The sequence below is a fragment of the Crocuta crocuta genome, unplaced genomic scaffold (assembly GCF_008692635.1).
Source record: "Crocuta crocuta isolate KB4526 unplaced genomic scaffold, BGI_CrCroc_1.0 scaffold64, whole genome shotgun sequence".
Taxonomy (NCBI): domain Eukaryota; kingdom Metazoa; phylum Chordata; class Mammalia; order Carnivora; family Hyaenidae; genus Crocuta; species Crocuta crocuta.
In genome coordinates this window covers 6,990,108-7,002,035 of record NW_027530640.1, presented here as the reverse complement: position 1 = coordinate 7,002,035, position 11,928 = coordinate 6,990,108, and the positions used below count along the sequence as shown (strand labels likewise).

The 11,928-nt window shown below is 38.5% G+C and overlaps 1 protein-coding gene across 1 annotated transcript; it reads left to right on the top strand.

Moving 5' to 3' along the window:
- The first annotated feature begins 242 nt into the window (after nucleotides 1-242).
- CUNH5orf15 (chromosome unknown C5orf15 homolog) lies at nucleotides 243-11,508 on the top strand. The gene is made up of 3 exons (XM_077768630.1): nucleotides 243-421; nucleotides 8,284-8,810; nucleotides 10,009-11,508. The coding sequence occupies exons 1-3, from the start codon at nucleotides 283-285 to the stop codon at nucleotides 10,138-10,140; spliced, it is 798 nt and encodes a 265-aa protein (XP_077624756.1). The 5' UTR covers nucleotides 243-282; the 3' UTR covers nucleotides 10,141-11,508.
- The last annotated feature ends 420 nt before the right edge of the window (nucleotides 11,509-11,928 follow it).

Sequence of the window (11,928 nt, the reverse complement as noted above, 5' to 3'; positions counted from 1 at the left end):
ATGAGCTGTATAGTATCCCATCACGTGGCAGACAGAGAGGCTCTCTCTGAACCTCTCTACAGTTTACACTTTACAACCTCAAGCTGAAAGGGGCTTGGGAGGGGCTCGCCCTTTGCTGAAACTCCTACTCTCCTTCCTCCTTAACCCGGTTTCCGGAGCGCCTCTTTGGGCTGCGACGTCATCACGTTGGGACGTACCTGCCGACGGCCGCGGTGCCTTACGCAGTGTCTGATGTCATGACGTAGAGCCTAGCAACGGCGCAGGCTCCCGGCGGAGTCCGTTATGGCCGCTGCTGTCTTGAGGAGGATGAGGGGAACCGTGCAAACGAAACTGCTGTCCTCGCCCGGCCTCCAGGTCCCGGGAGGGTTGGCACAGCCGCTGTTCCTGGCGCTCCTGCTTGCGTCCGCCGCCTTGTCCAGTGGTAAAGTGGGCGCGGCGGCAGGGCGGGCGCGGGAGGGCCGCGCGGGCGGAGAGACAGGCCCGGCCACCGAAAGGGCACTTCCGAGTGTCCGGAGCAGATGGCGATGTGTAATTAGGGCAGAGTCGCTGGGCGCCGAGGAGGGAGAGCAGGCTGTCTGAAGGAGGCTAAGGGGGTGGGGTCTCTGAGAGGCCCGAGATTCAGGGTTGAGAGATGCGGGAGTCCGGGGAGCAGACTATGGAGATGGGCGTGGAGGGAGGAGTGGTGGTGGTGTCTACACAGTCTTGAAGAATGCGTTGCCACAGGGAGTGGCGGTGGTGGGGTCTCCAAAATTGCTTGAAGGGAGGAGTTATGAGGGGGCAGAGCGAACAGATGCTGAGGAGGTGGCCGTGGTTAGGAGGTGTGGTGGACTAGAGAGGTTCCCACGGTGGGNGCCGCGGAGTGTGGGAGTCTTCCAGAACGCGTAAGGTAAGCGGTAAAGACCGAGGTGGGCAGCGGCAGTGACCAGACTGAGCTGATGGAATATCTTGGAGAGCAAAAGTGAAGGGGAGAACGCTATTTAGAGTACTGTTTCATCCCTCAGATCTGGGAGGTCCTGGGGCTTGGTGAAGAGCCAGAATACTGGGGCTTCGGGCTCCTGAGGGGCTTACGAGGAGGAGAAGGAGGAGAAGGTTAGCTGGGCACGACTGTTTCATNAAAATTAAAAAAATTTTATTTAAAATTAAAAAATTTTTAGTTAAAATTAAAAATTTTTTAATTTAAAATTAAAAACTTATTTAAAATTAAAAATTTTTTGTTTAAAAGATTTTGTTTATTGAGGTATGATTGGCATAAAACATTATGTTAGTCTCAGGTGTACAGCATAATGATTCAATATTTGTATACACTGGCAACTGATCACCACCTAACTCTACCATTACCCTACTGACTTTTTTTTTCCTTGTAATGAGAACTGTTAAGATTTACTCTCTTAGCAACTTTCAAATATGCATTACTGTCTTATTGACTGTAGTCACCATGCTTCGTATTACATCCTCATGACTTACTTATTTTATAACTGGTAGTGTGTACCTTTTGATGCTCTTCATTCATTTCACCCACCTCCAACCCCCTCTCCACTGGCAACCACCAGTCTCTTCTCTGTATCTGTGAGTAGGGCTTGTTTGCATGCTTGCTTGTTTTGTTTTGATTCTTATTACACATATAAGTAAAAACATAAGACATTTGTCTTTTCTCTGACCTATTTCAGTTAGCATAATACCTACAAGGCCCATCCAGGTTGTCACAAATGCCATGTTTCATTTTGTGTGTGTATAACTGAGCAATATTCCATTGTGTGTATATATATATGTTACATATATATATGTAACATATATATATATATACACACACACACACCACTTAGTCTTTATCTGTTCATTTATCATGTTTAGATTGTTTCCATATCTTGGCTATGATTATTTTTTAGAGAGAGAGTATGAGTGGGACAGGGGAGAAGAGGGAGAGAATATTTATTTATTTTTTCAGTATCCATTCTTGATTAATTTAGTTTTTAATTTTTTTCTTAAATAGTTTATTGTCACGTTGGTTTCCATATAACACCAAGTGCTCATCCCAACAAGTGCCTTCCCCCATGCCCCACCCCATCAGCCCTCAGTTTGTTCTCAGCATTCAAGAATCTCTCATGGTTTGCCTTCAGGGAGAGAGAGAATCTTAAGCAGGCTTCATGCTCAGCATAGAGCTTGATGTGGGACTCTATCCCATGACCTGGAATCTTGACCTGATCTGAAATCAAGGGTTGGATGCTCAGCCGACTGAGCCACCCAGGAGCCCCCATATCTTGGCATCTGTAAATAATGCTGCATGATTAAGTATTTCTTTTCTTAGAAATGGTACATTGTGAATGAAGATATTGAAGCCTTTACCAGAAATAAATCTGTAAACTAGGGCCTGAGACTTAGGGGAACAAATGTATTAATAAGAATTTGTGATGATTAAGCACTATTTTATTTAGTAGTCTCTTTTTTCTTTCAGGCCAAGACACGATCCTGCTTTGTTTCTTAAATCTTTTTTGAATTTTCAGATGAAAAACATTGCGAATGGGATAGCATTTTCTTACTTGCCAACAGGGGCTGTCTAGCTATACATTTCTCTACTGTAGTGATGTGGTTAGTTCCTTAGGTTTCCTCAGCAGCACTGAGGGTGGGACATCCAGTGTGCCAGAAGCATTTGTAAGTCGGTGGGGGAGAACTGAGGTCCATTTTCCCAAAGCCCTTTAATAATGACTGAAATATAACTAGGATTTCTCTGATCGATGCAGATATTCCTATTTCTAAAGTATTTATATAGCATAATTGTTTTGGTTATTTGATCACTTAAGAAAACAACATTTAAACAATTGTATTTTTTTTTTAATGTTTATTTATTTTTGAGAGAGAGACAGAGCACGAGCAAGGGAAGGGTGGAGAGAGAGGGAGACAGAATCTGAAGCAGGCTCCAGGCTCTGAGCTGTCAGCACAGAGCTGGACACAGAGCTTGTACTCCCTAGCGGTGAGATCATGACCTGAGCTGAAGTCAGATGCTAAACTGACTGAGCCACCCAGGTGCCCCAAAACATTTATATTTCTTACTGAAATGCTTAAGGCATACAGTTTGAGGGATATGTAGCTGGTAACTGTAGTTGCAGGAACAACTTTTCCCTTTAAGAGATGGATAAAAATCTTGCGGAGAGGGGCAAGTGAGGGGGTAGTGTGGAATATTAAGGTGTCTCCTGTCTTTGTTTTTATTTATTAGAGCCTCATAAATATTGCTCCAACCATATTTGGACGTTTTAGGTAATATTTTCCTTTTTTCATAAAGTCTCTGTATCAATTTAAAATTCATATTATTCCCTACTGAAAATAACTTAAATTAATTTAAGTGATACATTTTAGTACAGCATAGCATTTGTAAAGCTTTGGGTAATATAAGTGTTTTTTGTAAGCATGCTGCCTTAGGATAGAGTGATTTCAAAGTAATTACTCTTGTAATACAAAAATTGTAGTCTAGATAGGAGGCGTTGAGTTCCAAAAATCAAACAAGCGTAGAAAGTTAGAAAGTGACTCCATGAGATTTATTCCAACTTGTTCTACATTAGGTTTCTTAAAATTTCAATGCTCAGATATATTCTTGGCAATCTGTAAGGATTTTAAAGTTTTACATTTTTATTTCAACAAAATCTAAAAAAATTAATGTAAGCATTATTTTGGATTACTGAATGACAGCTTCTGATTAAGTCTTGCCATGCTATTAAGACCGTTTTTTGAGGGGCGCCTGGGTGGCTTAGTCGGTTGAGCGTCCAACTTTCGCTTAGGTCATGATCTCGCGGTTCGTGGGTTTGAGCCCGCGTCGGGCTCTGTGCTGACTGCCAGCTCAGAGCCTGGAACCTGTTTCAGTCTGTGACTCCCTCTCTCTCTTACCCTCCCCTGCTTACGCTCTCTCTCTCTCTCTCTCCTAGAAATAAATAAAAATATTAAAAAAAAAAAGTTCATTGAAGGGACCCATAGAAGAGAATTAAATGTAGAAAGTTATTTTTAAAATGTTGTTTTAACTAGGGAGGTAATATCAAGTAAGAAAGGCCAGAAATGGAACACTTAGAAGTCTAAAGTACTGTATATGATTGTAGAAGCTCAACCATAAATTCATAAAGTCAAGAGTTCTCACTTTGTTCTGCATACCCTTCATTTCTGACTAGATCATTTTCTCTGATTTGAAGGAGTGGAGGTCCAGGAGGTTGATCAAACTTGCATCAAATATTTCAGATGAATTTTTCGTTTGTTTTCTGTGTGTTATTTCCAACTTTTTACTCTTTGAACAATACTTATTAATTGTGCTCCTACATGGTGGTAGGTTTTGGAGTTACAACAACAAGTAGGTTAACTTTGGTGATACCCTTGGGACAATGAGTGGGTTTTGCCTGGCTGAAAACTGTGGGAAAGGCTTTTTAGAGGGCGTGATAGGTGCAAAGATACTAGTTGGGAAGTGGTGTAGGGTTTGTGGTGAGAATTGGGTCAAGAGCATATTCTATAAAAATTGATTGCTATCTGTTAACTAGGCAGCCTGGATAGAGGAGTCTGGGAGATTAGTAAGAGATGAGATTGAGGTGCCAGATCCTGTAGGATCTTGTAGGCTATTACCAAGACTTTGAATTTTACTTTTGAGAGATGGAGAGCTCTCAGGGTTTTAAGCAGAGAAGTAACATCATTGAACTTAAGTTTTTACAGGATGACTAGAGCTGTTGTGTTGAGAGTGGACAGTAGGAGCTAGGGTAGAAGTGGGCAGATTATTTAGAAGGCTAACGTAATAAGCCAGGTGAGATGACAGTGGCTTGGACGAGGCAGTACCAGTTAAAAGGTGAAAAGTCTTCAGATTTTACATACACTTTGAAGGTAGGGTAACAGATTTGTTGTGGGGTATTAAGAACCTGATGATTCCAGGTTTTTTTCTGGAATAACTAGAAGAAAGGAATTGCCATTAACTGAAATGTTGGCTGTAGGTAGAGCAAGTTTTTTTTTTTTTTTTTTGAGTGGCAAGTAAAATGCATTTTTAAAACTTTTTATTTTGAAATAATAGTAGATTTGCTTGTAATTGTAAGAAATAATACAGATCCTGTATCCCCTTTCCCCAATTTCCCTAGTGGTAACATCTTAGGAAACTGCAGTTCAATATCATAGTCAGGATACAGTCAAGATAAAGAACATTTCCATCAACCTCTCATATTGCCTCTTTATATTCACTCCCAGGTCCTTTCTTTCCCTACTCTCTCCTGAAATCCTGGCAACCACTAATCTGTTATTTCTTTAATTTTGTCATTTTGAGAATGTGCTATAAATGGAATTGTATGGTATATAACTTTTTGGAATTGGCTTTTTTTTTTTTTACCTAGCATAATTCTCTGTAGATTGATCAAGTTGTTTCATGTGTCAATTGTTTGTTCTTTTTGTATTGCTGAGTAGTATTCCATTATCATATAGCCACACTACACTTTGTTTAACCATTCATCCTTTGAAGGATGTCTGGGTTGTTTCCGGTTTTTCCGTATTACGATTAATATGAAGTGAACATTTCATGTACAGATTTTTTGTGTTATCATAACATTTCATTTCTTTGGGATAAATGCTCAGGAGTGCAATTGCTGGGTCATATGGTAGTTAGATATTTAGTTTTTTTAAGAAACTACCAAACTGTTTTCTGGCATAGTTGTCCTATTTTATGTTTAGCACCAGCAACATAGAAGTGATCTAACTTCTGCATCTTTGCCAATATTTGGTGTTGTCATTACTTTTATTTTACTGTCATTCTGATAGGTGTGCAGTGATTATCTTTATTGTGGTTTTAATTTGCATTTTCTTAGTTGCTAATATTTTTTCATGTGCTTGTTTGCCATCTGTTTATTCTCTTTGGTGAAATGTGCCTCTGTGTCTGTTGCCTGTTTTCTAATTGGATTGTTTCCTTTTTCCTCTTTGAGTTTTCAGATTTCTTTTTCTTTATTAATTTTTTAATGTTATTTTTGAGAGAGAGAGAGAGAGAGAGAATGAGAGAGATAGTGGGAGCAAGGGAGGGGCAGAGAGGGAAGGAGACACAGAATCTGAAGCAGGCTCCAGGCTCTGAGCTGGCAGCACAGAGCCCAGTGCAAGGCTTGAACTCATGTACCGTGAGGTTGTGACCTGAGCCAAATTAAGACACTTAACCAACTGAGCTGCCCAGGTGCCCTGAGTTTTCAGATTTCTTTGTGTATCCTGGATACTCTTCCTTTGTTAGGTTGGACCTTACAAATATTTCACCCATTGTGTAGTTTATCTTTTTATCCTCCTGTGGAGCAAAAGTTTTTCATTTTTATAGAATCCAGTTTATGGATTTTTTCTTTTATGTACTGTGGTTTTGGTGTCAGGTCTACAAATTTGTGCTTAGTCCTGGATTCCAAAGATTTTTTTTCCTTTGTCTTTTTCTACAAGTTTTATAGTTTTGCATTTTACTTTTAAATTTGTGATCCATTTTTATTTTTATTTATTTATTATTACTGTTATTATTTTTTAAATAATCTGTACACCCACTGTGTGGCTTGAATTCATGACCCTGACATCAAGAGTCACATGCTCCACTGACTGAGCCAGCCAGGTGCCCCTGTGTTCCACAGTTAAGTTTTGTAGAAGATAGGAGACTCAGATGAAAGTTCATTTAGCTTGTTAATTTGGTGGATTGCATTGATTGATTTTTGTATATTGAATCAGTTTCTCATTGCTAGAATAACTCTCGCTGTTCATGGAATATCATTCTTTTTATATATTACTAGTTTCTATTTGCTAACATTTTGCTAAGGACTTTGGCAGCTGTGTTCATGAAAAATATCAGTCTGTAGTTTTCTTTTTATGTAGTGTTTTTGGTTTTGGTATCAGGATAATAATACTAGCTTCAAAAAATGAATTGGACAATGTTCCCTCCTATTCTCTGGAGGAGATTCTGTAGAATTGGTGAGAATTCTTCTTTAAACATTTGGTAGGATCTGTGAATTAATTTTTTGGCAGTTTTAAAGTAAAGGATTCACTTTCCTTAATGTTTTTTTTTTTTCTTTTCACTTTCCTTAATGTTTATAGGGGAATTCAAATGATGTATTTCATACCTGGTGAGTTGTGGTAATTTGTATTTTCAAGACTCTGGTCTTATTTAAACTTATTTTTTCTATACAAAATAGGTATCAACTATGATACACAAACCGGAGTGTATTCATGTATTCAGGTATTACATGTTCGAACAGAGAGCGGTCTGTTAGATTGTTAATTTCTGTGCATGCACACGTTTGTGAAAACCCAGGAATGATTTGGTTTAATTTTACCCCTATAAAATACTATTATTTGATAGATTTTAAAATAGGATCCTAAAATTGGAACTGTGTATTTTTAGATCTCATGTGACTGTTCTTTTTTTTTTTTTTTTTACAAGTATAATGGATATTCTTGAAGTTCTTCAACAGGTGCTGTATTAGCTTATAAATTAGAGACACTGTTAAATTTCAGCAGGGATTCTTCTGAACTTTTGCTGTATAAAGTTAGTTCTGTAAATAATTTAAAATACTTTAGTAAACCACACTGAGTAGGTAGGAGTATAGTGAAATAAGAGCTTGTATGTATTTGGTGTTATTCCCATACCTGGATTGCCTTCCCCAATCGTGAAAACTTCAGTTCACATTTAGTTTTCACGTTTCCAATTTCCATTTCTTCCCCTTTAGGAGTTCTCCCTTCCTTCTTCCTAAGAATACTTAAAAAAAAAAATTGGGAGAGGAGGTCTTTTGGTTCTAGTATCATTTAGAAATGCTACCTACAGCTTGCTTATAACTTCTCTTAAATTTGTTGTATTGAAAATATTAAGGTTCACATTCCATATCTGGTTTGTGACCCACTTGAGCTAGATTGGTGACCCAGCCACCGATCTTTCTGTTCTAGGGATGAGGTGCAGTCTGGGCAAGGATTACTGAAGTCCTTTACTCTTTGTGAAATGAAAACAGAGGATGGATAAAAGCTCTGTGTGGATTTCACCATTGTGACCTACCGTCATCCCTCTCTGTTCTTTCCTTTTTCTTTTGGTGACAGGCTATGTAATATATACAGGCTTTGTAATGTAGTTGTTACTTTCTGGCTGAAGAGTTATTACCTGATGAATAATTGACTAAGAAGAAAGGTGACTGATGGCCGGCTATTAACAAATTCTCAAGAGAAAGAGGGATTTGGCAAAACAAAAATGCTTAGTGAAAAATTTAGGCAAATATGCTTCTTGCTTGATAGAGATAAAGTTGGAGATTTCAGTTTAATGTTTTTTATTCACCATTTTAGCTGTACAGCAGACTGATTTGTCAAGCCAAACTATACTCCAGACACGTGTTTCTGCTCCAAATATGAGTGCTTTAACACATGAAAACCAAACCAGACTTTCTGTCTCCCAAGTCAGCACCACTCTCCGTCCCACAACTAGTACAGAGAAAGGTGGAGGGGCATCTGTGGCCCCTCATCCCTCACCTACTACTTCCCTGTCACAAGAGGAGACAGATAACAATGAAGATCCCAGCATAGAGGAGGAGGATCTTCTTACGATCAATAGTTCTCCATCTACCGCCAAAGACACTCTGGACAATGGAGACTATGGAGAACCAGACTATGACTGGACCACCAGCCCCAGGGACGATGAGTCCAGTGAGGCTCTGGAAGAAAACAGGAACTACATGGAAATTGAACAGTCAGTGAGATCTTTTAAGACCCCATCCTCAAATATTGAAGAAGAAGATAGTCATTTCTTTTTTCATCTCCTTATTTTTGCTTTTTGTATTGCTGTTGTTTACATTACGTATCACAACAAAAGGAAGGTAAGTTTGGGGTTTTCAACCCCTCTAATTGTCTTTTATTGTCTCGCTATATTTCTTACAGATGTTTTTGATGATTCAGAATTGTTTTCTTTTTGAGTGAAGTTTAAATTGATAGTAAAATATCAAAATGTCTAATCAGTATAAATCTGTGGTGTATTTTAACAAATTACAGACAGAATGCTTTACCTTGTATCCTTCTGAAAAAAGTCAAATTGTTCTTTAATAAGCAAAACCAAAGCCCAGTGGTTTTTAAAAAACAGGTATTGGGGCGCCTGGGTGGCTCAGTCGGTTAAGCATCTGACTTTGGGTCAGGTCATGATCTCACGGTTTGTGGGTTTGAGCCCCGCATTGGGTTCTGTGCTGACAGCTCAGAGCCTGGAGCCTATTTCAGATTCTGTGTCTCCCTCTCTCTCTGCCCCTCCCTTGTTCGCACTCTGTCTCAAAAATAAATAAACATTTAAAAGCAAAAACTAAAAAACAGGTATTATGTCTAAAGTTAGCATTGCTACTTCAGTGGGAATACATGTGGAGAAAGATAGTTAATTTAGTACTTTTAATTAAGCATTGAACTTAATGATATTTTAATAACTTTTTTCCTTGTTATAAAACTATTACATGTTTATTATTATTTTAATTTTTATTTATTTTTGAGAGAGAGAGAGACAGATTACAAGTGGGGGAGGGGCAGAGAGAAAGGGAGACTCAGAATCCGAAGCAGGCTCCAGGCTCCGAGCTGTCAGCACCGAGCCTGATGTGGGGCTCAAACCCGTGAACTGTGAGATCATGACCTGAGCCAAAGTTAGATGCTTAACTGAGCCATCCAGGCTCACCTACATGTTTAATTAGAATGCCTCTGATAGTCTATCCCAGTGTTGAATGTTAGGCCATCTCTGTTCTAAATACCTAAGGGACTTGTTAAACATGTGGGCTCCTGGGCTCCAGTGTGATCTATTAACTCATCTCCACAGACAGAACACAGGAATCAGTCTTTAGCAAGCACCCTGTACATCAAAATTTGAGAAGAACTGTTTAACTTTGTTTACAAGATGAAAAATGAGAGTTCTTTTGTTGTTTTATTTTTCATATTTGGGAACCTAGGAGAGAGAGTGCGCTTGTTATACAAATTTTTAGCATATCCTCCACTTTGTTTTTTGCACATCTAATTTATTTTATTTTATTTTATTTTATTTTTTTCCAGATTTTCCTTCTGGTTCAGAGCAGGAAATGGCGTGATGGTCTTTGTTCCAAAACAGTGGAATATCATCGTCTAGACCAGAATGTTAATGAGGCAATGCCTTCGCTGAAGATAACCAATGATTATATTTTTTAAAGCACTGTGATTTGAGTTTGCTTCTTATGTAATTTTATTTGCTTGACTTTTTTATATAATATTGTGCAGATGTTTGCCATAGGCAGTTGGTACTTAAAATGAGAGGTGGGTCTCTCTTTATTTTGCCTTGGTGCTTTCGAAATGAAATGTCACAAACAAGGAGTATATAATTTTTTATCTACACTTTTAGAGGTAAATTCAATCAGGTGTCCATAATGTGGAGCTAAGCGTTATCTGTTAGTTTTGTTTTAGATATCTTCATTGTACTTCTTCTGGAAGTATTAGTAATACTCGTTTTATAAGATCCCAACCTTGTAACTAAATCCTAACGTATCTGGTACTGCTGGCTCAGATTCTCTTTCTGCCATCCAAATCCTGTTTCTTAAGCACATATTTTTGTGCTCCCAAACTGTTAATTTACAAGGGTATGTATAATAGTGCTTGGCATATAAGTAACATTTCTTTCTTCCAGGAAAATCGCTTTGGATATTTTTGGATAATTTAAACATAATTTAAGATAATGATATTGTTCAATCTGACCACAGTTTTAGGTAACACATTAATAAATATCTCTAGAAATTCTGGCACTAGAGAGAGACTGCGGTTTGCAGTGGACATAGATAAAATGTTATAGAGATACCATATTTTGGCTTGAATTACTGAATAAAATTTAGAGGTGGAAATTGTGGCAAAATATTAAATACACATACAGTTGCTTTCAGTCAGCAATTGATTATAGCACGGGTTCCTCCAAGCTTCACAGCAAGGAGCAGAGTTTAAAATTATATCTGATTTTTTTACTTTGTTTATTACTTTATAGTAAGTTTGAATAAATCTTAGGGGCCATTAGCACTTAAAAAATTCTGCATCTAGGCCTTTCAAATTAAAATTATACCTGAGTGAAGTTGTTTGTATACATAGAGGATATATGTGTACACTGACTTTTTCTCTCCAGTACTTGTCTTCTTTTCTTCTGTTTTCTTTTTCACAACAACTGGAAATTATTTACTGTATTTCGTTTTACCCTTTCTATAATAAAGAATTAATCGATATGTAGATATGTGATTTGAACCATGGTTGATTCACAAGTGTCACTGCAACTTTTTAGAAGACATAACCCCTAATATATGTTAAACACCCACTGTGAAAGCCTGGGTGAGCCAGTGGGCATGAGCTGTGCGTAAAGATGGAGGAAGCGGGGCAATCCACCATTTCTTTCGGGTGGACAATTTACTGTCCTGACTAGGAAGGGGAGCACAATGGAAATACATCTGAACTGTTTTATGGCAGTAATTTTTCATATCTGAAATTGTATTATTTAATATTTTGAATAAGATTTTAAAAATAAATGGCAAAAATATAAACCTATGATTTTATAACTGTGTTTCATTTTAGTGAAGGCATGAGGGAACCCTTCATATGGGTGGTGACAGAGGCGTAGTGCTTTGTTTGGGAGTCAGCTAGCTTGGTTTTGTTCCTTTTAGTAGTAGTACTTTGTGAATTCCCCTTAGATTTCTTTTCTTTTTTTTTTAATGTTTTATATTTATTTCTAGGAGAGAGAGAGAGAGACAGCGTGAGCAGGGGAGGGTCAGAGAGAGAGGGAGTCACAGACTCTGAAACAGGCTCCAGGCTCTGAGCCGGCAGTCAGCACAGAGCCCTACGCGGGGCTCGAACCCACGAACCGCGAGATCATGACCCAAGCGAAAGTTGGACGCTTAACTGACTAAGCCACCCAGGTGCCCCTCCCCTTAGATTTCTAATTCCTACTTTAGGCCCAGTATTCGGCTG